The 26985-nt window shown below is 41.0% G+C and overlaps 1 protein-coding gene across 1 annotated transcript in view; it reads right to left on the minus strand.

Moving 5' to 3' along the window:
• Positions 1 to 26985, minus strand: part of znf385c (zinc finger protein 385C) — a 207456-nt gene that overhangs the window by 25248 nt on the left and 155223 nt on the right. The window contains exon 4 of the mRNA XM_059956449.1: positions 3430 to 3589. Within this exon, the coding sequence (XP_059812432.1) occupies positions 3430 to 3589 (160 nt within the window). The remainder of the gene's footprint in view (positions 1 to 3429; positions 3590 to 26985) is intronic.

The following is a 26985-nucleotide window of genomic DNA, read 5'->3' on the forward strand; positions in this document are numbered from 1 at the left end:
CTTTGAAGCCCAGGGAGTGTAAGGTTAGTGGTGGTTTCACACATCTTGTGTCAGACTGCCAGTTTGAAATTTTCACATTGAATGGCCCAAGGCCATTTACTTTCAATGCAGAAGTGCGACACTGCCTTGGAACAATGGTGTTAAAGCAGCCATATGCTGTTTTAATCACTTAGAAAGCAATTTATGCAATGCCTGTTTAATACAAGGAGGTGTCCTATCCTGGGAAAGCTCTAACAACAGAGGGAGTGCTGCGCAAATTAAAGAACACTTTTGTCACTGTTAGGTGAGAGTAAAAGAGCCTGTAGCCTCACTTAAGGAGATCGAGGCTGTTCTCTCCCTGGTACCCTGGACAATACCAAACCCTCAGTTAATATCACAAGAACAAATTGCAGCATTGCAGGTTGTAGGAGAACAGAATGGTGGGATTGGTACAACTGCTATCTCCCAGCATCAGAGACCTGGGTCCAATCCTTACCTCCGGCAATCTCAATGAGAAGCTGGTACCTTCGGTCTATTACCACCTGGATTTCCCTCAAGTGCACTTGTTTCCTTCCACATTCCAAAGATGTACAGGGTCCAGGGGCGGGGTGATGGAAGGAATGAATAGACTGCGGGAAAATCACTGGGGATTGGGATTGGTTTGGACTGAAATGACATCTTTTCATGTCATAAGGAAATAAGGGTCAATGCAAATTGGGGTTCTTGTTTATTATATTGAAACATTAACCTCTGTACTAAAGCAATTAACAAGTTTTAAGGCTGTTTGGAAAGAAGTTGTGAAAGGTGCAATAGAAATGCAAGTCCCCCTTTGTTGGGTTTGAAGAGAGCCCAAACATTTGATGTTTCATGATCTAACGCTAAATCTTATTGCGATTCTTTGACAAAATAGACTACTGAACAGCTACACCAGAAACAGCAACCCTTCTCCCAAATGCTGACAGGTTCACTGTACATTTGCAATTTAATTTTTTCTCCACCCACACAAAATGTTGAAGGAATTCATCAGGTCAGGCAGCATCTGTGGAGGGGAGTAAAGAGTTGACATTTCGGGCTGAGAGCCTTCTTCAGAACTGGAAAGGAGGGGGACAAAAGCCAAAATAAGACGGTGGGAAATGGGAGAGGAGGGGGAAGAGTATAAACTGGCAGGTGACGAATGAGACCAGGTTAGGGGAAGGTGGGATGATATGAGAAACTGGGAAGACATAGGTGGAAGAGGTAAAGGGCTGAAGAAGGAATATAATAGGCGTGGACAGTAGAATAAATAGAAGGAAGTGGGAAACTAGAAGGAGGTGATGGGCTGGTGACTCATCTCATCGCCCCCATTCCCCACCGACGTAACTTTCCCCTCAGCTGATCTCACCTATCGACTGTCTGTTTATATTCCTCCCACTCCACCCACCTTATTCAGGCTCCTGCCCCCTTGCTTTCTAGTCCTTCATCAGGATTAAAGATTGGCTAATCTAATTTTTAATCCTGATGAAGAGTCACGGCCTGAAACATCAACTGCTCATTTCCCTCCATAGATGCTGCCTGACCTGCTGAGTTCCTGCAGCACTTTGTGTGTGTTGCTCAAAATTTTCAGCATCTGCAGAACCTCTCCAGCGAGATTTGAAAAAAAAACAAGCTGGGTCAGTCAGGTCATTCTGCGCGCCACAGACCACAAGGAGCCGTTGGATCGTGCGTAGCGGGAGCGAGATTTGAAAAAAAAAGCCAGTGAGTTCTGTCAGGACATTTTGCGCACCACACATGGCGAGGAGCCGTTGGATTGTGCATAGCGGGAGCGAGATTTGATGAAAGCAAGCGGGATCAGTCGGGGCATTTTGCGCACCACAGAACTTGCAGAGGCCCTAACAGAAGTAGTTAAAATTTCCTTCGCCACGGGTGAAGTGCTGGAGGATTGGAAGATAGCTAATATTGATCTGTTGTTTAAGAAAGACTCCAAGAATAAGTCAGGAAATTATAGGTTGGTGAGCTTGACAGTAGTGGGAAAGTTATTGGATTTATTCTAAGGGACTTAGTATATAAGTATTTGGATAGACAGGGACTGATTAGGGATAGTTAACATGGCTTTGTGCATGGTAGGTTGTGTCTACCTAAAAACTTAGAGAGTTTTTTTGAGGAGGTTACCAGCAAAGTTGATGAAGGAAAGGTAGTGGATGTTGTCTACATGGACTTTAGCAAGGCATTGACAAGATTTCTGGATGGGAGATTGGTCAGGAAGGTTCAGTCGCTTGGTATTCAAGATGAGGTAGCAAATTGGATTAGTTATTGGCTTTGTGGGAGAAAGCATAGAGTGGTAGTAGATGGTTGCCTCTCTGGCTGGAGGCTTGTGACTAGTGGTGTTCTACAGGGATCGGTCCTGAGTCCATTGTTGTTTGTGATCTATATCAATGACCTGGATGGTAATGTGGTAAACTGGATCAATTTGTGGATGGCACTAAGATGGGTGGGGGGAGGGACTTGGTGGACATCGAGGAAGACTATCAAAGTTTTTAATGAGACCGCGATCACCTAGAAAAATGGGCTGAAAAATGGCAGATGAAATTTAATGCAAAGAAGTGTTAGGTGTTGAACAGGGTAGGACTTACACAGTAAGTGGTAGGGCACTGAGGATTGGGGTAGAACATAAGGATCTGGGAATACAGATCCATAATTCATTGAAAGTGGCATCACAGGTAGATAGGGTCATAAAGAAAGCTTTTGGCACATTGGCCTTCATAAATCAGAGTATTGAGTACAGGAGTTAGGATGTTATGTTGCTGGGGTCTAATTTGGAGTATTGTGTGCCGTTCTGGTCACCTACCTAGAGGAAAGATATCAATAAGATTGAAAGGGTGCAGAGAAAAATTGCAAGGACGTTGCTGGGACTTGAGGACCTAAATTATGGGGAAAGATTGAATAGGTTAGAATTTTATTCCCTGGGGTGTAGGAGAATGAGGGGAGATTTGATATAGGTATACAAAATTATGAGGGTATAGATAGAGTCAATACAAGCAGGCTTTTCCCATTGACGCTAGAACTAGAGGTCATGGTTTAAAGGTGAAAGGTGAAATGAGTAAATGGAACATGAGGGGGGACTTCTTCACTCAGAAGGTGGTGAGAGTGTGGAACGAGCTGCCAGCAGAAGTGGTGGACACGGGGTCGATTTCAACATTTAAGAGGAATTTGGATAGGTACGTGGATAGGAGAGGTATGGAGGACTATGGTCCGGGTTCAGGTCGATGGGACTCGGTTTGTTTGGCATGGACTGGATGGTCTGAAGGGCCTGTTTCTGTACTGTAGTGTTCTATGACTCCTGTGTCTTATATTTCTCAACAATTTGTTTCCCAACCTGCAGAACACAACCTGCTCAATCTCTAAGTTTATGTAAAAGACTACAATGATCAGATGCTGAAAGCTACCCATATCTAAAAAAAAGGGGCGGTTAACCTGTTTTCTCTGGGTTGCTCATGGTATCGTCAAGGTTGGGAACGGACTGCGTTACGTTGTCCTCCTTGGCTGCTGCGGCTTTCTGCTTATTTTTCAGCGCCTCAAGTGCTTTGAGCTTCCGAGCATGTTTGTGACCCTTGTAGTGAGCTTCCGCCTGGTTCTGTAAAGTAATGAACCATTCAGTTAAGATCAAAATTCCTTGATCAGAAACCTTTCCTTTCCATGTAACCTTTGTATAAAGAAGTGTACAAACAATGGCATCATTTCAAGGTCAGAACTGCGATTAGGTAAATGAATGCATTGGTACCAAAATGCTGTAGAAAGGGCCCCATCAGAAAAAAAATCAAATACACTCTACTGAGATCATCCCCTTATCCACAGATGTGACACAATTGCAACCAACAGCGCTTCAGATTCAAATACACTCTGTAGGATTAACTCAGAATTCAAGGATATAGATTAGAAGGGTGACCATACCTTCTGTTTTTAATGGAACAGTCCCATATTGAAGCCATAATATGATGTACTGACTTTTTATTAAGTCACTTTTTATAAAGTTGATCCTATACAAGTGAAAGTAGAATATCTGTAATTCACAAGAACTTAGATAGACCTTAAGGTATAGAAGCAGAATTAGGTAATTTGACATATAGAGTCTGCACTGTCACTCAACCATGGGAGTTTTTATTTCAACCTGATTCTCCTGCCTTCTCCCCATAACCCTTAACCTCTTGACCAATCAAGAAACTATCAATCTCTGCCTTAAATACACCCAAAGACTTTGCTTCCACAGTTCTGTTTGGCAATGAATTCCACACATTCACCTCTCACTGGCTAAAGAAATTCCTCCCCACCTGAATTCTAAAGGAATGTCCCTTTATTCTGAGGCCCCTGGATTCTAGACTCTCCTACTAATGGAAACATTCTCTCCATTTCCACTCTATCCAGGTCTTTCAGAATTCCATGTAAAAATAAAATCTTGCTTTGTTCACAGTAACCACACTCACCTTTATGATGTGCAGTAGTGACAAGCGTTGTCTTGAGAAATCACATGCATACTAGACTTGAACCCAGTTCAAGATGGCCACTGGTAGTCAGCCACATTCAATTAGCTTCTGCCTTAGCCATCCACCCTTAGAAAGTGGCTGGAAACATGCCTACACTTCCAACAATGAGAATATGGTGGGAGTATGGCAGGAATATTGTTGGGAACTAGGTGAGAGATTAGAGTGTTTTAGGAACAAAGCTAGGTGTGTGGAACAGAAAGTAATGGGAACAGACAAGATCAGCAACGATCACTTAGAATTCGATGATACCATGGTCAGCTGCCCAATAATGGGTGGTTTCATGGTGTACTTTTACCTTACATAGCTTGGATGCACCAAACAAAAAGACCAGCGACATTCACACCAGAACTAGGGTTCCGATGACCAGGGAGAAAAACAAAATTCATGGAGTTTACTTCTTCGAAGGATTAAACACCCAACTTGCAATATTAATTTCTTCAACCGATCATGAAAAATCAACCCACTGAAAAGTTTATTGGACGTTATATGGACAACACCAAGACAAATGAGCAGGAGAAAAAACTATGCATGCTGAAAATTGCAGGTTAAACCCAGGGAAAAACTTGGTATTGGTTTTGGTTCTCACATTTTTCATAGTATCTACAAACAACAGCTGACTGTTTTCCACTTGACTTGAAGTGCTTTACTGTGAAGTTTATAAATACTTTCTCATTTATACTGTTTGTGTAGAAGAACCTCTACTGATTTGTGACCCCCCTGAATATTCTAAATTGCTAGAACAAGGCAGCATATGGTTCCTATCAGTGGGACCGGCACTAAACAGAATTTCGTTGATTCTGACAGAAGGCACTTTCTCTATAGCAAGAAAGGTGTCCAACACTATTGGAGAACATCCTTAATGGTTCTCGCTCCAAATTGTGACTTGCTGTTGCTAGTAAACAAACAGCACTCAATAAGAAGATGGCAGAGAAGGATTTGTCAGTGACTAAGGCTGCACTGCAAATCCATGGAGAGAACTTGGCAGAGGAGCTCAGAGAAAGGTTTGCCACATCTGCAGTGTTTGGTTGAGGATGGGGCAATTAGTGATGGGGAGTTCTATAATGTAGTAGAGAATTTTTTTTTGTCAAGCGCAGCAGAGGCAACTGGTCCTATCAGGCAACCCAGCTCCCAGTTGAATGAGGCTTTTCAATAATGAACACAGTCTAGTCATGTCTCAGTGCTTCTAACAATGAAGACTATTCTGTTAATGCAAGTACATTTTAACAAATGCTGCACAATCTGCTTTGAAAAACAGTTGAAAAATAAACAGGCATCATAGAAGGTTGTTTCAAGTGACAAAGATGATCTACAGGATTGTAGATCCAGAGAAACAGCACAATGAAAAGAGACCAGGGCCTTCTTAAGAGTAAGGACTATATAATTGTAAGTATGGTATTATATTTTATTTATTATTAATGTTCTAATATATTATAATTCTGATTATCAGTGCATTATTTACTGTTTGAAAGTTTGATTCAATAACTTTCTTTAATGTTGATGTGGGCCGTTAGAGTGGGCGCCATGGCAGTGTAGTGGTAAGCATGACACCAATACAGCTCAGGGCATCAGAATTTGGAGTCCAATTTTGTCGCCGCCTATGAGGAGTTTGTGCGTTCTCCCCGTGACCGTGTGCGTTTCCTCCAGGTGCTTCGGTTTCTTCCCACAGTCCAACGACGTACCGATTAGTAGGTTAATTGGTCATTGTAAATCGTCCCTTGATTAGGCTAGGGTTAAATAGGTGGGTCGCTGGGCATTGCAGCTTGTTGGGCCGGACTGGCCTGTACTGTGCTGTACCCCTGAATACATAAATATGTCCTCTTTACCTAATAGCAAAAGTTAATGTTGCCAATTAAGACAACGAAAAATGGTCAACCTAAAGATTCACATCCTGTGAATAGACAAATTTGCTGAGATCATTTGGAATTGGCTGGCACAGTGGTACAGCCTGTAGAGCTGCTACACCACAGCTGAAGCAACCCAGGTTTAATCCCAACCTCTAACGATGTCTCTGTGGTGTTTATTTGTTCTCATTGTGACCATATGGGTTTCTTCTGGGTCTTCCAGTTTCCTCCCATTTCCCAAAAGTGTGCTGGTAGGTTAATTGGCAACTGTAAATTACCACCAGTGTGTAGGAGAGTGATGGAATCTGTTGATGGGAACGTGAGGAAAATGATGATTCGGCTAAGATTAATGTAAATGGGTATGGTGTGGATGCTTCTATTCTGTGTGACTCTGTGGTTAGGACTTTATCATACTTGCTAAATTTGTAATAAGTATTAGTGAAAATCAAAAACCTTACTATAGATGCTGAAAATCTGAAACAAAAACAGAAAATGCTGGAAATACTCAATAAATCAGGCAGCATCTGTGGAGAGAGACACCAAAGTTAATAATTCAGGTTGCAGGAGCTTTTAAACACCTTGCTTAAAGGCAATATTGTTAAAGAGGTTGTTATTCATATTTTTGTGATAGAAGGTGTTTTTAATCCTTTCATAAATCACTAGAGTAAGACAAAGGGCAAATATGATATCATGTCACCAGAAGCCAAGCATTATCTAAGCCTCTTGGGGGAGATATCTGTTTCACTGAATTGAAATGAACTCTTTTGTTATTTTTGTTAGCTGTCTATAAAGAAGCTGATCCTAGTTGTTCTCACTCATACCCGAAAGCAGGAAGGTGGCGTATGCTTTTGAGTTACCGGAAAGCTCCTTTTGAAGTGAGCTGTTCCTCAGAATACACAATGGCCTCTTTCAGAAACTCAAACTTTGCAGAAAATGTTACACAATTCCAAATGGCCACATTTTGTTGATAAGTGTTCCTGATTTATTTTAGTATTTAATTTCCTTCAGCCATTATGCTCATACCTAACTGAGCTCTGCATAATAACTCAGAGCCTGAAGAGGCTGCTCTTGCAACAGAGCAAAAGGTTGACAGACACACACATTAGCTGATGGCCTGGAATCCATAAGATCATAAGACACAGCAGCAGAATTAGGCCATTCAGCCCATCGAGTCTGCTTCACCTCTCAACTCCATTTTCCTGCCTTCTCCCTGTAACCCCCGACATCCTTACTAAGCAAGAACCTATCAACCTCTGCTTTAAATATACCCAATGACTTGGCTTCCACAGCCGTCTGTGTTAATGAATTCCATAGATTCACCACTCTCTGGCTAAAAAAACAATTCCTCCTCATCTCTGTTCTATTCTTAGGCTGAGTTATCTGGTCCTAGACTCTCCTACTATTGGAAACATCCTCTCCATGTCCACTCTGTATAAGCCTTTCACAATTCGGTAGGTTTCAATGAGATTCCCCCTTTATTCTTTTAACCCATATGTTAACCCTTTCATCCCCAGGATCATTTCCAGGAACCCAAGCATCTCTGGGTAACTACTGACTTGTCTTCCATCCTTACTTGTCCAAATACCTTACATGATTTACTCTGTTACTATCCCAGGAACTTCTGATTACAGTGAATCCCATTAAATCAGCCAGCAACCAGCAATTTTTTTGAGGCTAATCTCAAATTATAATTGATCATATTGATTGCGTTTCCTTACAATACAGGAGAAAGACATTTTGACCCATCGAGTCTACACTGGCACAGCAGAATATTCCCGATCCCCACTAATTTTCCCTGCAACCTTTTCTGCCTGCATTCCCATGATTCTACGGCCAACCAATGCACTAGGATTAATCTCCTGCGCTTAATTAATCTATCAATCTACATATGATTGAGGGAGATAACTACAGCACCCAATGTAAAACTCATGCAGTCACAGGGAAAAGGCATCAGAGGTTGAGACTGAAACTGAGTGGCTGGAGCAGCTCTAGCTGCACCACTGTGTTAGTCTCCTTAACATTCATCAAGTTAGAGGATTCATCGCTGATAAAGTATTCCTTCTGTAGAAAACTATCCTAATGTCTGGGCAGAATAGAGCTTAGTGGGAAGAATAATTACTCAAAAAGCACTGCTGTATCCCAAGATGATAGCTGAAATCAGAGAGGATTGGAGATAGGAATTCGAGAAGACAGAGACTTACAAATCTGTCACACATATGGTGCAAGGGGAGGGGTGCAGACTACAGATGTTAGTGCAGTTTTGGAAAAGACCAGCCCATCATCACAGCATGTGGCTAGGGAGCTTTACTCAATGGGAAGCTTAACTGCTGTGAGTGAGAGATATGCAGATGTACGGTGAATAGGAAATTTAATTAGCTAACGTGAGCTATCATTAATTAGATAAATTAGTTGTATCTTTACTGTTCGGCCTCCTTAAAAACTCTATGATTCCTGCTTAAAAAGACTGAGACAAGTGTAATTCACTAACGATCCTATTTTGTTGATAGTGCTATTATTCACATTTTTGGTTCTCATAATCTAACTGCTTTTTTTCCTGATGAGTTCAGTTTATTTATTTGATTTGAACCTGATTTGCTGTGTCTTGGATCTGACATTAATACAGAAAATCACTGTGTGTTGTTGACTGCCCAGTCTAGGAGGACAATCAGCCCATTGAGTCCATGCTGGCTCCTATCCCTCCATTTATTTCCCTGTCACTTGCTTTGCCTCACATGCTCATTTCCCTGATTCTCCCATTAGTCCCCTATACTTGGGGTAAATTACAGCAATCAAACAACCTAACTACCAGTCTGTCTTGGGATGCAGAAGAAATCAACAGCATTCAGGGCAAAGCCATGTGGTCGACAGGAGTTCAGATTTAACCAAGGTCACGGTGCTGTTTAATGTATGTTTATGTCCCTTCTGCTTTAAGTTGATAATACTTCAAATAAATCCTTCCTATCATTTGAGCAGTATCAATTTGTGTGCATTTTCTGCATAATAAAAGGAGTGGTCATTGTGAAAAAAAACAGCTTCATTGACCCAATAAATCTTACTCAGAATATGTGTTGCTTAAAAATTCAGGATGCACAAAACATGACTGATACTTTCATTATAAACACAGCACACTGTGAACAGTGATATGAACACCTGGTAGTGAACTCACCAGCAGTGTTCTTGGAAAACGCTTTCAAAGGTAGCTCTGAATATTAACCAATGCACACAACGGGCAGATGATACACAAGTAACATCTGAAATGACATGTTTTATCACAATGTGCTTTTGAATGCATTGCCCGGCTTTCAAGATGCTCTCAGAGTGCTGAAGTCAATGAGCATCAATATTAAAGCACTTTGGTAGCGGGGGCTGCAGCTCACACAAAGGATGATGGCTGTGGCTACTGGACGTCAACCCAGGACATCACTGCAGCAGTGACAAACAATCCGCAGGGCAATCTCGGTGGGCCGAACATCATCTGTCGAAATCCTACCTATCCGATGTGCAGACAGTTCCTTCCCTCCTCCACCACCCCAGATGCTGCTTGACCCACTGAGTTCCTCCAGCAGATTGTTCGTTGCTCCAGATTCCAGCAACTGCATTCTCTCATGTCTCCATCTCTCCCTGAGCTCCTCAGGTCGGATCCTCAGCCCAACCATCTTCATCTGCTTCGTCACTGGCTTTCCTCTCATCACAAGGTTAAAAAATGGGAATGCTCATTGATAGTTAGATACTATTTTACTCCATTTTAAACTCCTAATCACCTGAAGCAGTCCATGCCTCCATGTAGCAAGATTTAAACAACATTTAAGCATTGATTGATAAATGTCAAGTAACATTAGTATTACAAAATTGCCAGGCCGTGATCACCTCTGAGAGAGACTGGCCACTTACTCCTGACATTCAGTGGTTTACCATTGGACTCATGAATGTTATGTTTTGTAACAGCAAAACTGCATGTGTGTACATATACAGTCCCTATAAAAAGTATTTGCCCTCCCCCTTGGAAGTTTTCATGTTTTATTGGTTTACAACATTGAATCACAGTGGAGTTAATTTGGCTTTTCTGATGCTGATCAACAGAAAAAGATTCGTTCGTATCAAATTGAAAAAAGATCTCTACAAAGTGATCTAAGTTAATTACAAATATAAAACACAAAATGATTGTGTAAGTATTTGCTCCCTTTAATATGACAGACTGGTACAGCCAATTGGTTTTAAAAGCCACATAATTAGTTAAGTGGAGACCTGTTTTTGGTGACCTGTATGCAGTCAAGGTGTTTCAACTGACTGTAGTAAAAATACACCTCAATCTGGAAGGTCCAATGGCTGGTGAGTCAGTATCCTGGCAAAAACTACTGATGAAGCCAGCTATTTCTGCTTTCTTAAGTCTTTTTTTTACAGTCACCCAGTACTCACTGTTTATGAACCCCTGAATTTCATCCATTTTCTGCTTTTTTGTTCTTAAATCAGCTGATTCTGTCCCTTCCTGAAGAAGCATGTGCTGCACATTTTTTTTTAACTTGAGCATCTTGCTGTGCTTCAACAGGTAGGTTTGTTTAAAACTTCCCTGTCGCCACTGTTATGTTCTGTAACTCTAAAACATAAAACTAATTGAAAGAACAACATGGAGCCAGGAGATGCACGCCTTAGTTTCATTTTACTTCTAGCAAGGAGCACACTTGTGACGTGGTGGCATAATGACAAATGCCATTTACGTACTTTTACATTCAACTGATAATGAATTATTTAAACAAAGAATGCTTAATCAAACAATATATTTACAATATTCCTCAAATGTTACTGAAATATTAAATGCACAACAGTGAACAGAAAATCATCTGAACCAGCCATAAAACTGCTGTGGCTACAAGAGAAGGTAGGAGTCTGAAGATTCAGTCACAAGTGACTCACCTCCTGACAGCCAAAGGCTTATCCACTATCTACAATGTACAAGTCTGGATCATGATGGAATCTCCACTGCTTGCCGGATGAGCGGAGCTTCAGCTATACAAGAAGCTTGACACTGTCCAGGATAAAGCAGCTTACTTGCTCGGTGTCTCATTCACCATGGTCAAAATTCATTCTTTCTATGTCTGCTTCTCCACAGCTGCAGCATTAGACACTGCAAGCTGTCAGACACTCAATGGGCTGAAAGGCCTTCTTCTGCACCATTTGAAATGAGAAATTAACAACTGTGGGGAAGAAAATCTGACAGTGTTTGGAAGTGTACATGGTCAATGCTCTGATTTAACAAACAGTGCAGGGACACAGTCTGCACAAACTCCAACCAACTGAACTAGGTGGTAACAGCTCTGATGGGAATTTCCTGGAACCAGCCAAAGTCTTGTATTTCCTCGTTAAATCTGTGCACAAGTCCAAAATGGCCATCAGGATCATGATTTACAAATACCCATGAAGCAACTCAACTACCAAATGCAAATAATATTGAAAATGTTGATCTACACAATGGCAGCAGGAATAAAATGGGGGAACGTTAGATTTACCCATCCAAAGCCCAGGTGGGTTAAATTCAATTACCTTGTTGTTCTGTGAAGTGTCAGAATGCTTGCATGAAGAAATTAAGAACGGTTGCATTATCCACGAGATTCATCACCACTTAACATTACTTTATTAGATCTATTTCATTAGACTGAGGACATTCCAGTATTATCAGTGATAATATTCTATTACAGCTTTATAAATATATGTGTAATAGATGATGATGAGATATCCAATGTACAGCAATTAGCGATAAATGCATGCTCCGAGGCAGATGACATGGAATTCAATAAAATAATTAAGGATTAATTTGTGCTTGGTTGTATTGAGTTGGCCAATTAAGGGCCAATTAAGGACAGATTGATTAAGGGTAATAAATAGTTTCCCTGACCCACCTAGGATCCTAAACCAGCAATCTGCAGCTTCCTACAGTGATTAACTATTCCGATCGATACCCGGTGTTAGATCTTAATCCTACTAGATCTGTGTAAACCAAGTGAGTGGGCATTTAAACGTGAACAAGTAATTTAATCACTCATGCCCTATTCATTTCTAACTGCTTTCAATTTTAACTCATTGACATGGGGGATGTTCAACTAAAGCAGGGAAGATGTTGTGTATTTTTGTCAGAGTTCTATTGTGCCAATGAATTGGCAAGGCAATTTTAACTGAAGCTTGACCTGTGGTAAAAGAGTGACTTGAGGCATAAGCAGGCCTTTATCTAGTCTGGAGTCCAGAGCTCATCTCTTGGTGCTATGAGACTCGGCCTTCTCTGCCCTGGATTGTCCTCTGTTTGTTAGCCTGCAGTGCATTTTCGTTGTAACTGTAATACTTCATTCTGCTTTCTGTTTTCCTTTTTACTACCTCAACGTACTTATGCATGAAATGATCTATTTGGATTGTATACAAACAAATGCTTTTCACTGCATTCAGACAATAATAAACCAAGCTCCAGGAAATTCAATCAAGGACCTACTATGTCACCAGAAAGTTATATTTGAGTCAGTGGTATCTCTAGGCTTATGCATAATTGATAAAGCAAACTGATTTTCCAACATGTCACTCACTAAGTTCCCATCTTCCATTTGATAAAAGCTCTTGAGCCGTCCAAGTCACTCACCATCCTGACTTGGAAACATATCATCTTTCCTTCATTGTTGCTGGGTCAAAATCATGGAATTCCCTCCCTGACAGCACTGTGGGTGTACCTACGCCTCAGGGACCGCAGCAGTTCAAGGAAGCAGCTCATCATACCTCCTCAAGGGCAACTAGGGATGGGCAATGAATGCTGGCTTAGCTGACCACGCCCACATCCCGTAAATGAATAATTTAAAAAAAATTATCTCAAAATACAGCACGGTAACAAGCCTTTCTGGTGCAATGAGCCGGCACTGCCCATGTGGCCAATTAACCATATGTCTTTGGGACATGGGAGGAAACCAGAGCACCCAGAGGAAATCTACGTGGTCACAGGGAAAACCTTGTTATTCCTCTCCACACCTTGCGGCACATCGGGCGGCAACCTTACCATTTCTTTAGCAATTTGGAAAGCGTGCAAGGAGTTAGCCGGATTTGGATCCTGGACCATTCACCTCGAAGTCCAGTACTAATGCCACTACACCACTGGCTGGCACAGGGAGAACATACAAACTCCTTAAGACAGCAGCAGGGATTGAACCCTGGCTAACGGTTACACTAACAAGAAGCCCCACAGTGTTTCTTAGTGATCAAAAGTTGAGACCCATTCTTAATCATTCAGCGTTCTACTGTGAAGTCGGTTAATAATTTGATAAGTTGTTCAAGTGGTAGTGGCTTACTGACCTGATTCGGAGCATGGGTTGTCAGGGGCTGCACTATTTCCTGCAATTCTCCATCTGGTAAATGATTCATGGGTCAATAAAAGGATTAGAAACAGGCGCACTATACACCCAGTGCTCGTGAGTGTCCTTTAGGTTCAATGACCTTCGAAGGCTTCTGATGAAACATCTTTGACCCAAAACATTCTCTCTCCACAAATATTGCCTGACCTGCTGAGCACTTTCAGATGCCTTTAACTTTTTATTCCTCTATGTGGCTAGCCACATGTTCCTGAAATCACAGCTCGGAGGTCAGTCCAACTGCTCCGATTCTCAAGAAATTCCACAAGGTCAGGAATAAGGACTCAGTGAACATTTTGCAGGCACATGAGATGATAAACTGCATAAAATATTTATTTAATGTAAATGCTGCACTAGGTTTCTGCAAGGTAGCTGAAACTTATTGTGTTACCAAAGTAAAATTCCTTGCTGATAAATGATGGATAACTGGGACTGCTGATCGTAACTGGGGTTTTATGTTCACATCTGATTATAATGTTAGAATGTGTTGTGATTTTAGTCATAACTTTTAAAGTGAAACTATCAATTCATTCCCCAAAACACCATTTCACAGATGTCGCTGTTTCCCTAAAGTGACACAAGATTCTAAAAACAGACCGCAAAGAATAGACATAATTTTATATGTAAAATTACATACACAATATGTTTGTATACATGCTTGTGTGTGCTAGTCTTATTGCTTCCTGATTTTGCAATACCCTGATTTTAAAGTGCTTATCTGTTTTTTTCATCTGCCTCTGATAACCTCAGGCGTGCCTAAAGTATCAACTTCCCCCAACTCCACAATACTCTGTAACCCCTCTCTCTCTCTCCCTTCTGGCTTCTTGCAAATCCTCAAGTTTCTTTGTTTAACGATGCTGGACTCCTTACTCTCCAAATTCGGGGATTTCTCTTCATCAGCCTCTCCACTTCCCTCCCCTTTTCTCCCCATTTGTACGAGGATGTCTCCAGTCACCTGGTCTGTAGCCAGATGTTAAATGTTGTTCAGAAACTCATTTGTAAGGCCAGTGATGTTGTGGGCATGGAACTGGACTCTCTGATGGTGGTGTCTGAAAAGAGGATGCTGTCCAAGTTGCATGCCATCTTGGACAAAGACTCCCATCCACTCCATAATGTACTGGTTAGGCACAAGAGTACATTCAGCCAGAGACTCATTCCGCCGAGATGCAACACTGAGCTTCATAGGAAGTCATTCCTGCCTGTGGCCATCAAACTTTACAACTCCTCCCTAGGAGCGTCAGACACCCTGAGCCAATAGGCTGGTCCTGGACTAATTTCCACTTGGCATAATTTACTTATTATTATTTAATTATTTATGGTTTTATATTGCTATATTGTCTACCCTATTCTTGGTTGGTGCGACTGTAACAAAACCCAATTTCCCTCGGGATCAATAAAGTATGTCTGTCTGTAAACCTTCTGAAAAGCACTCTGTTATATTAGGCTGGATCCACAAACCCTACCACAGTTGTGCCAAGTGGTGACTGATGGGATGGTGAATGGATGTTTGGGGTTTAATATGCTTCTTTCACTACTTGTATTTGCCCTTTACATGCCCTTGGCACAGAGATTCAAGGTAATAAGAGCATCATTCTGGAATGATGCTCCTCTAATTTGAATGGTTATGGGACAGAAATACCCATGAGTATGTCACCTTTCTCAAGGAGACTTTGAAGAGTTATTTGTCATTGAAGCTTTTCTCTGTCCCAGAAATCTCTTGCTGTGACCAAGCTCAGAGTAGAGTGCTTTTGTTTGTGAATCTGCTCTTGGTATTGTGGAAGACGAGGTGGTTAAGTGTGATATAAGCATTATACCAGGAACATTGTTTTGGGGGGGGGGGCACAGACAAAAACTCCTTTACCATGGCAATAGATTAGGAGGAGTTCCAATGAAGAGTCTAGACATCAATTGTTTGCTCCCTTGAATAGATGCCTTCTGACCTGCAGAGTTCCTCCAGCATTTTGTACATATTGCAATAGATTTTGAGGATCTTATGGAGATTTTGGTCATACCTCTCCAGTGGTTTGAGATGAAACTTCAGATAAGAATAAACAGATATCCTGGTGTCCTGAGAAGGAAGGTTGAGGATGTAGTTTTTGACTTTGTAAGTTTGCTTTGGCTTTGATGATCTATGGTTCTGAGTTATTCTAATTATTCTTCTTAATTTTTAGCTCTTTGATGCAAAGGTTAAAACCTTCTCAATTCCAGCAATGCCTGGCTTTAACCAGACAGGCAAGCAGCCAACAATTCATCATTCCTAAATGCACTGTTATTCACTGGAATTTCATTCAGACAAGGAGCATATTTACCAACCTTGATGAGGGAGGTGTCGTAGTCCCCATATAACCATGTTAGACTGGCTGACATGCATGACTGGCTAACATACTGACTGAAGCAAATTCACTCCAGATGAGAAAAATAAGAAGGGAAGGATTAAGAGGATTATTTGAAAAGTTAAAAGGTCAGCTGGATGCTATTAAATGACCCCTGTTGGGAACAAAGCTCCTTCAAAGCTAATAGAGAATTAAGTTGGCAAAACAGTCCAGGAAGCTGCAGAAAACGAGAAGCAAGTTACCTGTATAATAACAGGGACTAAGAGGAGAAAATAACTTCATAATTTGATTACTCTAAAAACCCCAGCAAGAAAATAAAATGCAGGAAGAAATGACCCACAGTTAAGTGGGAGGATCACTTGGTACCTGCTATAGTGTGATTCTTAATCAGTGATACCTTAGTCGAAGCTGCATTGTTCTTGATGTGAACTCAGTCCATTGGGAGACACTTGTAGGAAGTTATGACATTTAGATGAACCCACATGTCTTCTAAGTTTCAGGGCTAAATGTCCTATTGCATTGTTCCTTCTTGTCTGCAAGGAATGCAAGCTGCCAAATTGCAGAAGGCTCAGCTGCAATTTCCCGTCTACAACAGATGGAAAATTGGAGGGAGCAATTGTGAATATCTTGCAAATTGTGCATGTCAAACTGCCCTTATGCCATTTCTTGAATGATGCATTAACCATGTGTTTTGTATCAATTTGAGGTGACAGTTTATTTACACTCTTGCTAGATTTCAGGCAAATTAATCTGAAAAAATGGGATCAACTCCAAGGAAGTACACTGTCTTATTTTCACAAAAACAACTTTGTTACATTTGAGGGACTGAAGTGGCTCCTATAACTCTGATGGGTCCCAAAAAAATGATAAAAACATATAAAATCTTGGGAATCAAAACAAAAATGAAGATTAAAAGATATTACGGATGCAGAAATCTGAAACAAAAACATAAAAGTTAATTGTGTTTTGCAAGAACCATCTGTGGAAAGAGAAACAGAGTTAACACTTCAAGTTTAATCAGATCAGGGAACCAATTCTGAAAAAAGTATCTTTGATCTGAAAGGTTCATTCTCTCCTTGATTCAGGAAGTATTTCCTTGACCTTTACTTTCTTGGAACTCTGTTGGTCCTGATATCCTTCTCCCATCAATTTCAATAATGGTGATGAACAGAACAAAAGTTGGGCTGGAAACACAGTCTGGAACGAGGAACTCCCTCAAGACCCAACTGTAAGACTCTGTCTGCTTTGCCAGTATTGAAGGACATGTGCAGTTCTAAACAGGATCCAGAGACGACCTGGGAGATGAGGAATGAGTAGCAAATCAAAGTTCAAAGTTCAAACTAAAATTATTATCAAAGTGCATATATATCATCGTATACTACTCTGAGGTTCATTTTCTTGCGAGCATTCACAGTAGAACAAAGAAATACAATAGAATCAATGAAACGCACAAAGACTGACAAACAACCAGTGTGTAAAGGAAGGCAATCCGTACAAATACAAAACAAATAAATAAGTACTACTGAGACTATGAGTTGTAGAGTCCTTGAAAGTGAGTCCATAGGTTGTGCAATCAGTTCAGAGCTGAGGTGAGTGAAGTTATCCATGACGGTTCAGGAGCCTGATGGTTGAAGGGTAATAAATTAAACCTTCCTCTGCTTGTGAATGCATTCAACTATGAACAAAAATCATCACATTCTGCCCTAGATATAATTCAACAGAAGTATCTGAGATAAAAGACAAATGGCTATAAATGTTGTTCTAGTAATGCACTATATAGTAACAGTAGCTTATTATACTTTTCATGGAAATGAATCCTGGAGGCAGAGTGAGAAGTGTAGTCACAACTTTAATGGGCATTTAATGATACTGACTGGGATGAATTTCTGGACATGCCTTCAACCTCAGATTCACTAAACTGGGTATGAGTTAGACAGCTTTTTGCTACAATATGAGTATTAAAATCACTTGCAGCACCTTCTGTGAAACAGCTTTGCTTTAGTCTCTATCTCTCTGAGAGATTTATATACACTGAACCCTCACTCCTGTCTTGGCTATATCTGGACATTCTATTTCTTTGGTAATCCCTCCATTTTCTCACAAGCAATTTAGCTTTCTCATTGGAGGTTTTTCTGACAAATGAGACAGCTTTTGCTACGTTTACTCTCTCCTGGATGCTTGATATCACATCAGCTATGGTATCAATATCTTTACCCTTTAACTTTGCTTCGCAGTGCATCTATCAATAGATATCTTTAACTTATAATTTTTTTGCTAATATCCCTTGTTTTCCCCACATTTTTAACTGGGCTCAGCTGCGTAGCTTCTTAAATTCCTTGCATTATGACTATCAGGAACATCCCCTCTATGGACTATGCCTACACTTCCTGCTGCCTCTGTAAAGCAACCAACAGACATTCTCTCTTCTCCCCTCTACCATTAGGCAGAAGATACAGAAGCCTGAAAGCACACACCACCAGACTCAAGGACAGCTTCTAGCCTATTGCTATCAGACTCTTGAATGGACCTCTTATATGACAAAATGGACTCTTGGCCTCACAATCTTCCTTGTTGTGACCTTGCACTATATCGTTTACCTGCACTGCACTTTTTCAGTAGCTTTCACATGTTACTCTGCATTGTTATTGTTTCACATTATTCTAGCTCAATACACTGTGTAATGATGTGATCTGTATGAACAGTGTGCACGACAAGCTTTTCACTGTATACTGGTATATGTCACCATTATAAACCAATACCAATACCACCAGGGTACATTTAGTTTTACACCTAGAAGATATGTTATTTTTTGGCCTAATATCAAATAACCTTCTGAGTAAATGTAAAATTTATAACCATAAAAAGAGCAAAATAAAGGAATTCTGCACCTTGCAAATGTCAAACCAGCTTCTGCAAGAAGCAGGACAATTTTTCTCAGTGCAAGATAGAAATCATTAATGACTCTCACATCACATGTTGTCATTAAATTTACTACAGTTCAGTGAAACAGATTTCAGACACTCTTTACCCCATCACCCGTTTATTCTTTTAGCACTCCATTTCATCACATTTTATTAGAATTCCACAAAAATTCATTTGTGTCATTAAAATGCAAATTATACCAGCAAGTTTAACTGTGGAACCTCAATATGACAAAAATGAATTGAGTTGTAAAAGCCATTCTCACCGCATCATTGCTCCTGAAAGAGACTGGAGGAAATAATGTACGTGGGGAAGGGTTCAGGACAGCACTCTGCTTCACTCGCTCACCCTGATCTCTCCAAATATTGTGGCCACATAACAGGAAGCTTCAAAGGAACCAAGGCGATGGTGTAGGGGGTTTTGGAGGGGTTCAGAGAAAAGTTAGTATTGATGGATAACTACATGGTAAAGAAAGACTTTTATTTATATTGCATTGTTTATGAACCTTTCAGGAAGCTTCACAACACTTTACTGCCAGTGAGATAACGTAGAACTCCAGAGAGTGTCTGTCACATTACAACAATACAGCTAACTTGGTAAATGATAATTGGTTTATCATTATCATGTGTACTGAGATACAGTGAAAAGCTTTTGTCTGCACACCATCCAGACAGATTATTCCAAACACAAGTACAAGGTAGAAGAAAAAAAAAGTGAAGAATATGGTGTTGTAGTTACAGAGAAAATGCAGTGCACGTATGCAATAAGGCCGGGGCCACGATGAGATAGATTGAGATCAAAAGTTCCTTTTTATCATATGAGGTCCTTTCAAGACCTCTTTATAGCAACAGGATAGAAGCTGTCCTTGAGTCTGGTAGTACATGTTCTTAAACTTTCTTGATTGGTGGTGGGGGGGGGGGGGGGGGAGAGAAAGAATGACCAATGATGGATCCTTGATTATGTTGGCTGCTTTCCCAAGGAGACAGGAAGTGCAGACATAGTTACATTTGGTGATGTTGCCTGATGACTAGTAGCCAGGATACCAGGCATAACTTTCCTGTTCTTTTCAAAATAATCTTGCGGACTGCTGTGCATACACCCGGGAGATAAATGGTTCTTAGTCTAAAGTGTTACTTCAGTTACAGGGTACCAGCAGTGTAGCAGTCCCACAGAATTTTACTAGGGTGTCAGCCTAGGTGTTTATGTTCAAGCATTTAGAGTGAGACAAGAACTCAGAACCACCTGACAGAGATGGTAAGCATCACAAACTGAGCCATTTTGTGCTAATTTTGTATTTGTTTTTACTTCAGTTTAAGAGGAAAGCTATAAAAACATAGAATCTCAACACCTGGGGCTAGAGATGAATGGAAAAACTTTAGAAATTTTCTTATTATTGCACAAATTGGCTTTAAATATAAAATTTGGCTTATAGCATTAGTTGTTTGCCCAGAAGTGAAAAAATAACTGGACTGAAACATTTATGATCAAATGACTGTGATTTTTTTGCGAATGCCTTAATAGATAGCAATCTATAGTTTCTCAGGGTGAATTCTGTGGATGGATAAACATCCTTTACAGGTTTTTCAGAATGCTTACCAGTGTTTCTGGCACTGTACAAGTTCATCATGAACTTGTCCCTCCCTAACTCAAGATAGATCAAGAAATGATGAGCAAAATATTGCCTCAATCCTAAACTGATATTAGCCCAGCATAGACCTAACTCTGACAAAGAATATTAATACATTTTTCTTGTAAACACTATGTAACCCAAATACTTTTTCTCAATATATGTGTGAACACACTCTCAAATTCAATAATATAAATTGAACTATTAATAAAAAGCAGTGCCAAAACTCCATGGATGGCAAAACATTTGAAATCAATATTATTCAATTCTCATTGTTCTGAATGACATAATGGGACAGTGATAGGGGAGGGTGCAGAAAGGACAGTGGTCAAAGGGAATCCAGCATTTGAAACTAGGCAAGGCACCTTCTGAAAGCTGGAAAGAAAATGAAGAAGTGTTAACCTTGCCTAAGGAAGTAGCTAGGTAAACATTTTAATTTAGTTTGCAATTGATTCAAAACTGATTTAGGGGCAGAAGCATAAGCAGACAGATTCAAAAGCACTTGCAAGAAATATTGTCATACAATTACTGTAATGTGATTAAGATCTTTGTAAAGGGACTTCATCAAGACCTGTGTGGATGTATGTTCACCTTCAAGACCATACCAGACACTCTCACACCAAAAGCCATGGATAAACCAGGAGATTCATTATCTGCTGAGGGCTAGATCTGTGGCATTCAAGACCAGTGATCTAGAACTATACAAGAAGTCCAGGGTGGACTTGTGGAAGGCGACTTCAAGAGCAAAAAAACCCAATTCTGACTGAAGTTAGAGATGGAGTTAGATGCATGTCAGCTCTGGCAGGGTTTGCAGACTATTGCTTCCTACAAAGCAAAACCTAACATCATGAATGACTGTGATACTTCACTCCCAGATGAGCTCAACATCTTTTATTCATACTTTGAAAGAGAGAATAAAACTACATCTGTGTGAACGCCTGCAGCATCTGGTGACTCTGTGATCTCTGTCTTGGTGGCTGAAATCAGAACATCTTTCAAGAAGGTGAACCCTCGCAAGGCATCAGGCCCTGATGGTGTACCTGGTGGGGAATTGAAAACCTGTGCCAACCAACTGGTGTGAGTATTCAAGGACATCTTCAGTCTCTCACTGTTGCAGTCAGTGGTTACCATCTGCTTCAAAAGGGTGGCAATCATACCAGTTCCCAAGAAAAAGAGGGTGAGCTGCCTCAACGACTATCGCCCAGTCGCACTCACGTCTACTGTGATGAAGTGCTTTGAGAGGTCGGTCATGGCTAGAATCAACTCCTGCCTAAGCAAGGACCTGGACCCACTGCAACTTGAACTATTGGCACAGTAGGATGCAATCTCGCTAGTTCTCCACTGGGCCTTGGATCACCTGGACAATAGTAATACTTCAATCAAGCAGCTGTTTTTTGACTACAGCTCAGAATTCAACACAGTCATATCCTCAATTATAATCAAAAAGCTCCAAAACCTGGACATCTGTAGCTCCCTCTGCAACTGGATCCTTGACTTCCTCACAGGAGACCACAGTCAGAGCAGATCGGAAATAGCATCTTCTCCTCACCGATGATCAATACTGGCACACCTCAAGGATGCATGCTTAGCTCACTGCTCTACTCTCTCTATACCCAGCATGTGTGGCTAGGCCATCTACCATTTGACAACTACAAAACTATTGTTGGCAGAATTTCTGATTGTGATGAGGAGGTGTACAGGAATGAGATAGGTCAGCTGGTTGAGTGGTATTGCAGCGATAACCTTGCACCCAACACTAGTAAGACCAAGGAATTGATTGTAGACTTCAGGAAGGGGAAGTCGAGGGAACACACACCAGTCCTCATCGAGGGATTAGCAGTGGAAAGGGTGAGCAGTTTCAAGTTCCTGGGTGTCAACATCTTTGAAGATCATTAGTAAGTAAAGGCTACCTCAGTAAATACAAATATAAATATATTTAAGACAAGGCTTGATAGATTTTTGCATAGTAGGGGAATTAAGAGTTATGGGGAAAAGGCGGGTAGGTTGAGGTGAGTCCATGGCCAGATCAGCCATGATCTTATTGAATGGTAGAGCAGGCTCGATGGGCCTAATGGCCGACTCCGGCTCCTATTTCTTATGTTCTTATCAATATCCTGGGCCCAACATATTGATACAACAGTAAAAGAAGGCACAATAGCGACCATATTTCATTAGGAGGTTAAGGAGGTTTGGTATGTTGCCAATATCTACAGATGTGCCATGGAAAGCATTCAACTGACTGCAGCACTGTCTGGTATGGAGGGGCCACTGCAAAGGATCAGAAAAAAAAGCTGCAAAACCCCATCAAGGGCACTAGCCTCTCCAGCATCAAGGACATCTTCAAAAGGCAGAACCACAAAAAGGTGGCAGCCATCATTAAAGACACCCATCACCCAGGACATGCCCTTTTCTCATCGCAACTATCAAGGAAGTGGTACAGGAACTTAAAGCACACACTCAGTGATTCAGGAACAGCTTCTTCCTTTATACCATCAGATTTCTGAATGACCAATGAACCCATGAACACTACCTCAGTATTTTTCTGCTCTTTTTGCACTATGTACTTAATTTAATTTTTATATACAGTATATTTCTTATTGTAATTTATAGTATTTTTATTATTGTGTATTGCAATGTAGTGCTGCCGGAAAACAACAAATTTCATGACATATGCCAGTGATACGAAATGTAATTCTGATTCAGAGAATGCCCAAGTAAGGATGTGGCATAACTGGTTGCATCACTGTCTGGTATGGAGGGGCCACTGCACAGGATCAGAAAAAGCTGCAGAGGCTTGCAAACTCAACCAGCCTCCATTATGGGCACTAGCCCCTAAATTATCGAGAGCATCTTCAACAGGCAATGCCTCGAAGGCGGCATCGTTCTTTGGGGACCCACATCACCCAGGACATGCCCTCTTCTCTTTGCTACCATCAGGGAGGAGGTACAGGAGCCTGAAGGCATTCAACATTTTAGAAACAGCTTCTTCTCCTCTACTATGTGATTTCTAAATAGACAATGAACCAACCCATGAACACTACCTCACTATTTTTGCTTCCTTTTGCATTACTTATTTAATTTAATTTTAATATATATTTCTTATTGTAATTTAATGTACTGCTGCCACAACACAACAAATTTAATGACATATGCCAGTGATATTAAACCTGATTCTGATTCTAGCTTTTCGGAATTAAGAAGCTGATGGTAAATTCTTTCTGAGAAGGGACATTTTTATGGTGGCTTTCTATGGGGAGTAATTGCATTGTTAGTTAGCATGGGATCAAGAAGGAATGATGAAATATTGGAGGTTTATCAGGAATGGACCAAGAGTTTGCCACAATGAGTAATTGGCTCACAGTCTCACAAAGAAGAGCGAAACACTCTTATTATTTGGTCTTGAGAATATCAAAATATGAGCCTGTAAATCTTGTTGTCCTGGCACTATATCATAGCACTGAAGTTTATTGTTAGTTATGTCAACTCATTGTGAATTGTAAACACCATAAAAAGGTTGCCAAGCAGTTTCATAGCCAAACTGTATATTAAAAATTCATTGTATCATTTTCCTCATTTTTAATGCTTGTTATAATGACATTGTGTTCATGAGCAATAAAATATGATGAAGTGTTGCTGAGGTCCACACATCATAGATGTTCTGGGATTTATCTGCAGTAAATATTGGGTTTTATTGGCTTTCAAAAATCTGTCTTGCTGCAAGATGTTCCAAAGATGTACTCACAATAAACAGCAATGCTGAGAACCAATAGCCAAATCAAAGTTGGAATTAACTTGCTTTGTTGGCATTCTAAATGCACCAGAAGGAGCAGTGAAGATTCAGTGGAAATGTTCTGGGATGAGGGAATTTGGCTACAAAGTTATGTTGGCAGAGCTGGGGTTATTCTCTTTGGGGTAAAGAAGAATGAAGGGAGACGTGATGGAGGCGGACAAAATCACGACTGTTTTCAACAGGGAAATGGAGTTTAAAGTCCCAAGTAAATTTATTATCAAAGTTCGTTTACTATCTTGAGGTTCATTTTTTTCCAGGCATTCACAGCAGAGCAAAGATTGCAATAGAATCAATGAAAAACTACACACAAAGACTGTCACACAACCAATGAGCAGAAGAAGTCAAACTGTGCAAATAAGTTAACTAAACAATACTGAGAATATAAGTTGTAGAGTCCTTGAAAGTGAGTCAGTTGGTTGTGGAATCTGTCCAGACCTGACGTGAGGAACTTGTCCGTGCTGGTTTAGAAACCTGATGATTAAAGGGTAATAATTGTTCCTGAACCTGGTGGTGTGGGACCTAAGGCTCCTGTATCTCCTTCCTGATACCAGCAGCGAGAAGAGAGCATGGTCTGGAAGGTGGGGGGTCCTTGATGACGGAAGGAAGTTTGGTATGGGCTCCAAATTCGAAGAACTTTCTACAGGGGCACAATTGAGAGTATCCTGACTGGCTGCTATGGGAACTGTATCTCCCTTAATCGCAGGACTCTGCAGAGAGTGGTGCGGACAGCCCAGTGCATCTGTAGTTATGAACTTCCCATGATTCAGGACATTTACAAGGACAGGTGTGTAAAAAGGGCCCGTAGGATCACTGGGGACCCGAGTCACCCCAACCACAAACTGTTCCAGCTGCTACCATCCGGGAAAAGGTACTGCAGCATAAAAGCCAGGACCAACAGGCTCTGGGACAGCTTCTTCCACCAGGCCATCAGACTGATTAACTCATGCTGACTTGAGTGTACTCTATATTACATTGGCTGTTCTATTTATTATAAATTACCATGATTGCACATTGCACATTTAAATGGAGACGTAACATAAAGATTTTTACTCCTCATGTATGTGAAGGGTGTAAGAAGTAAAGTCAATTCAATTCAATTCTGTTCTTTTGTAGCAGTGCACCTTGTAGATGTGCACTCAGCGGTGGGGAGGACTTCTCCTGTGATGGACTGGACCGTACCCACTACTTTTTGTAGGCTTTTCCGTTTTTGGGCATTGGTGCTTCCATGCCTAGAATACTCTCCATTATGCATTTGTAGGAGTTTGTCAATTCTTTAAATGACATGCTGAATCTGCATAAACCTCTAAAAGGCGTTGTTGTGCTTTCTTTGTAATGGCAGTTATGTGCTGGTCCCTTTGATATAATAATGCCAAGGCATTTAAAGTTACTGACCCTTTTCACCTCTGATCCCCTAATGAGGACTGGCTCATGGATCCCCAGTTTCTTCTTGTTTCTTCAATCTGTTCATATTAATAGATGTTCGAAGACCAAATGATGTAGATGTACAGGTATAAAGGCAGTTCAAAAGATCATTGAGTAGTAGAGTAAAACAGCCCAGTCCCTGGTCCCTGAACACCAGCTCCATAGCAAAGAAAGCCCAGCAGCGTCTCTACTTTTTGCGAAGGCTGAGGGAAGTTCATCTCCCACCCCCCCCCTCCCCCATCCTCATCACATTCTACAGGGGTTGTATTGAGAGCATCCTGAGCAGCTGCATCACTGCCTGGTTCAGAAATTGCACCATCTCGGATCGCAAGACCCTGCAGCAGATAGTGAGGTCAGCTGAGAAGTTCATCGGGGTCTCTCTTCCAACCATCATGGACATTTACACTACAGGCTGCATCCGCAAAGCAAACAGCATTATGAAGGACCCCACGAACCCCTCATACAAACTCTTCTCCCTCCTGCCATCTGGGAAAAAGCTCCGAAGCATTCAGGCTCTCACAAACAGACTATGTAACAGATTCTTCCCCCAAGCTATCAGACTCCTCTATACCCAGAGCCTGGACTGATACCTTACTGCCCTATTGTCCTGTTTATTATTTATTGTAAATGCACTGTTTTGTGCACTTTATGCAGTCCTGGGTAGGTCTGTAGTCTGGTGTAGTTTTTTTCTGTGTTGTTTTTTACATAGTTCAGTCTAGTTTTTGTACTGTGTCATGTAACACCATGGTCCTGAAAAAAACATTGTCTCATTTTTACTATGTACTGTACCAGCAGTTATGGTCGAAATGACAATAAAAGTGACTTGACTTGACTTGAGACACAAGCCTTACTTTGGCCTAACTCATCCATCCCTACTGATGTACCATCCTGAGTTAGTCCTTATTACCTGCATTTGGCCCATAGTCCTCTAAGTCCATGTACCTGTCTAAATGTCTTGTAAATGTTATAATTGTATTCACTTCTACCACTTCTTCTGGCAGCCCTTTGCATATACCCACTGCACTCTGCGTGAAAAAGACGTCCCTCATGTCTCCCACCTGACGATAAAGACTGACCATCCACTTTATCTGTGCCCCTGATGATCTTATACACCTCAATAAGGTCACCCCTCAGCCTCTTTCACTCCAAGGTAAACAGTCTCTCCTCATAACATAAAT

The sequence above is a fragment of the Hypanus sabinus genome, chromosome X1 (genome assembly GCF_030144855.1).
Source record: "Hypanus sabinus isolate sHypSab1 chromosome X1, sHypSab1.hap1, whole genome shotgun sequence".
NCBI classification, from domain to species: Eukaryota; Metazoa; Chordata; class Chondrichthyes; order Myliobatiformes; family Dasyatidae; genus Hypanus; species Hypanus sabinus.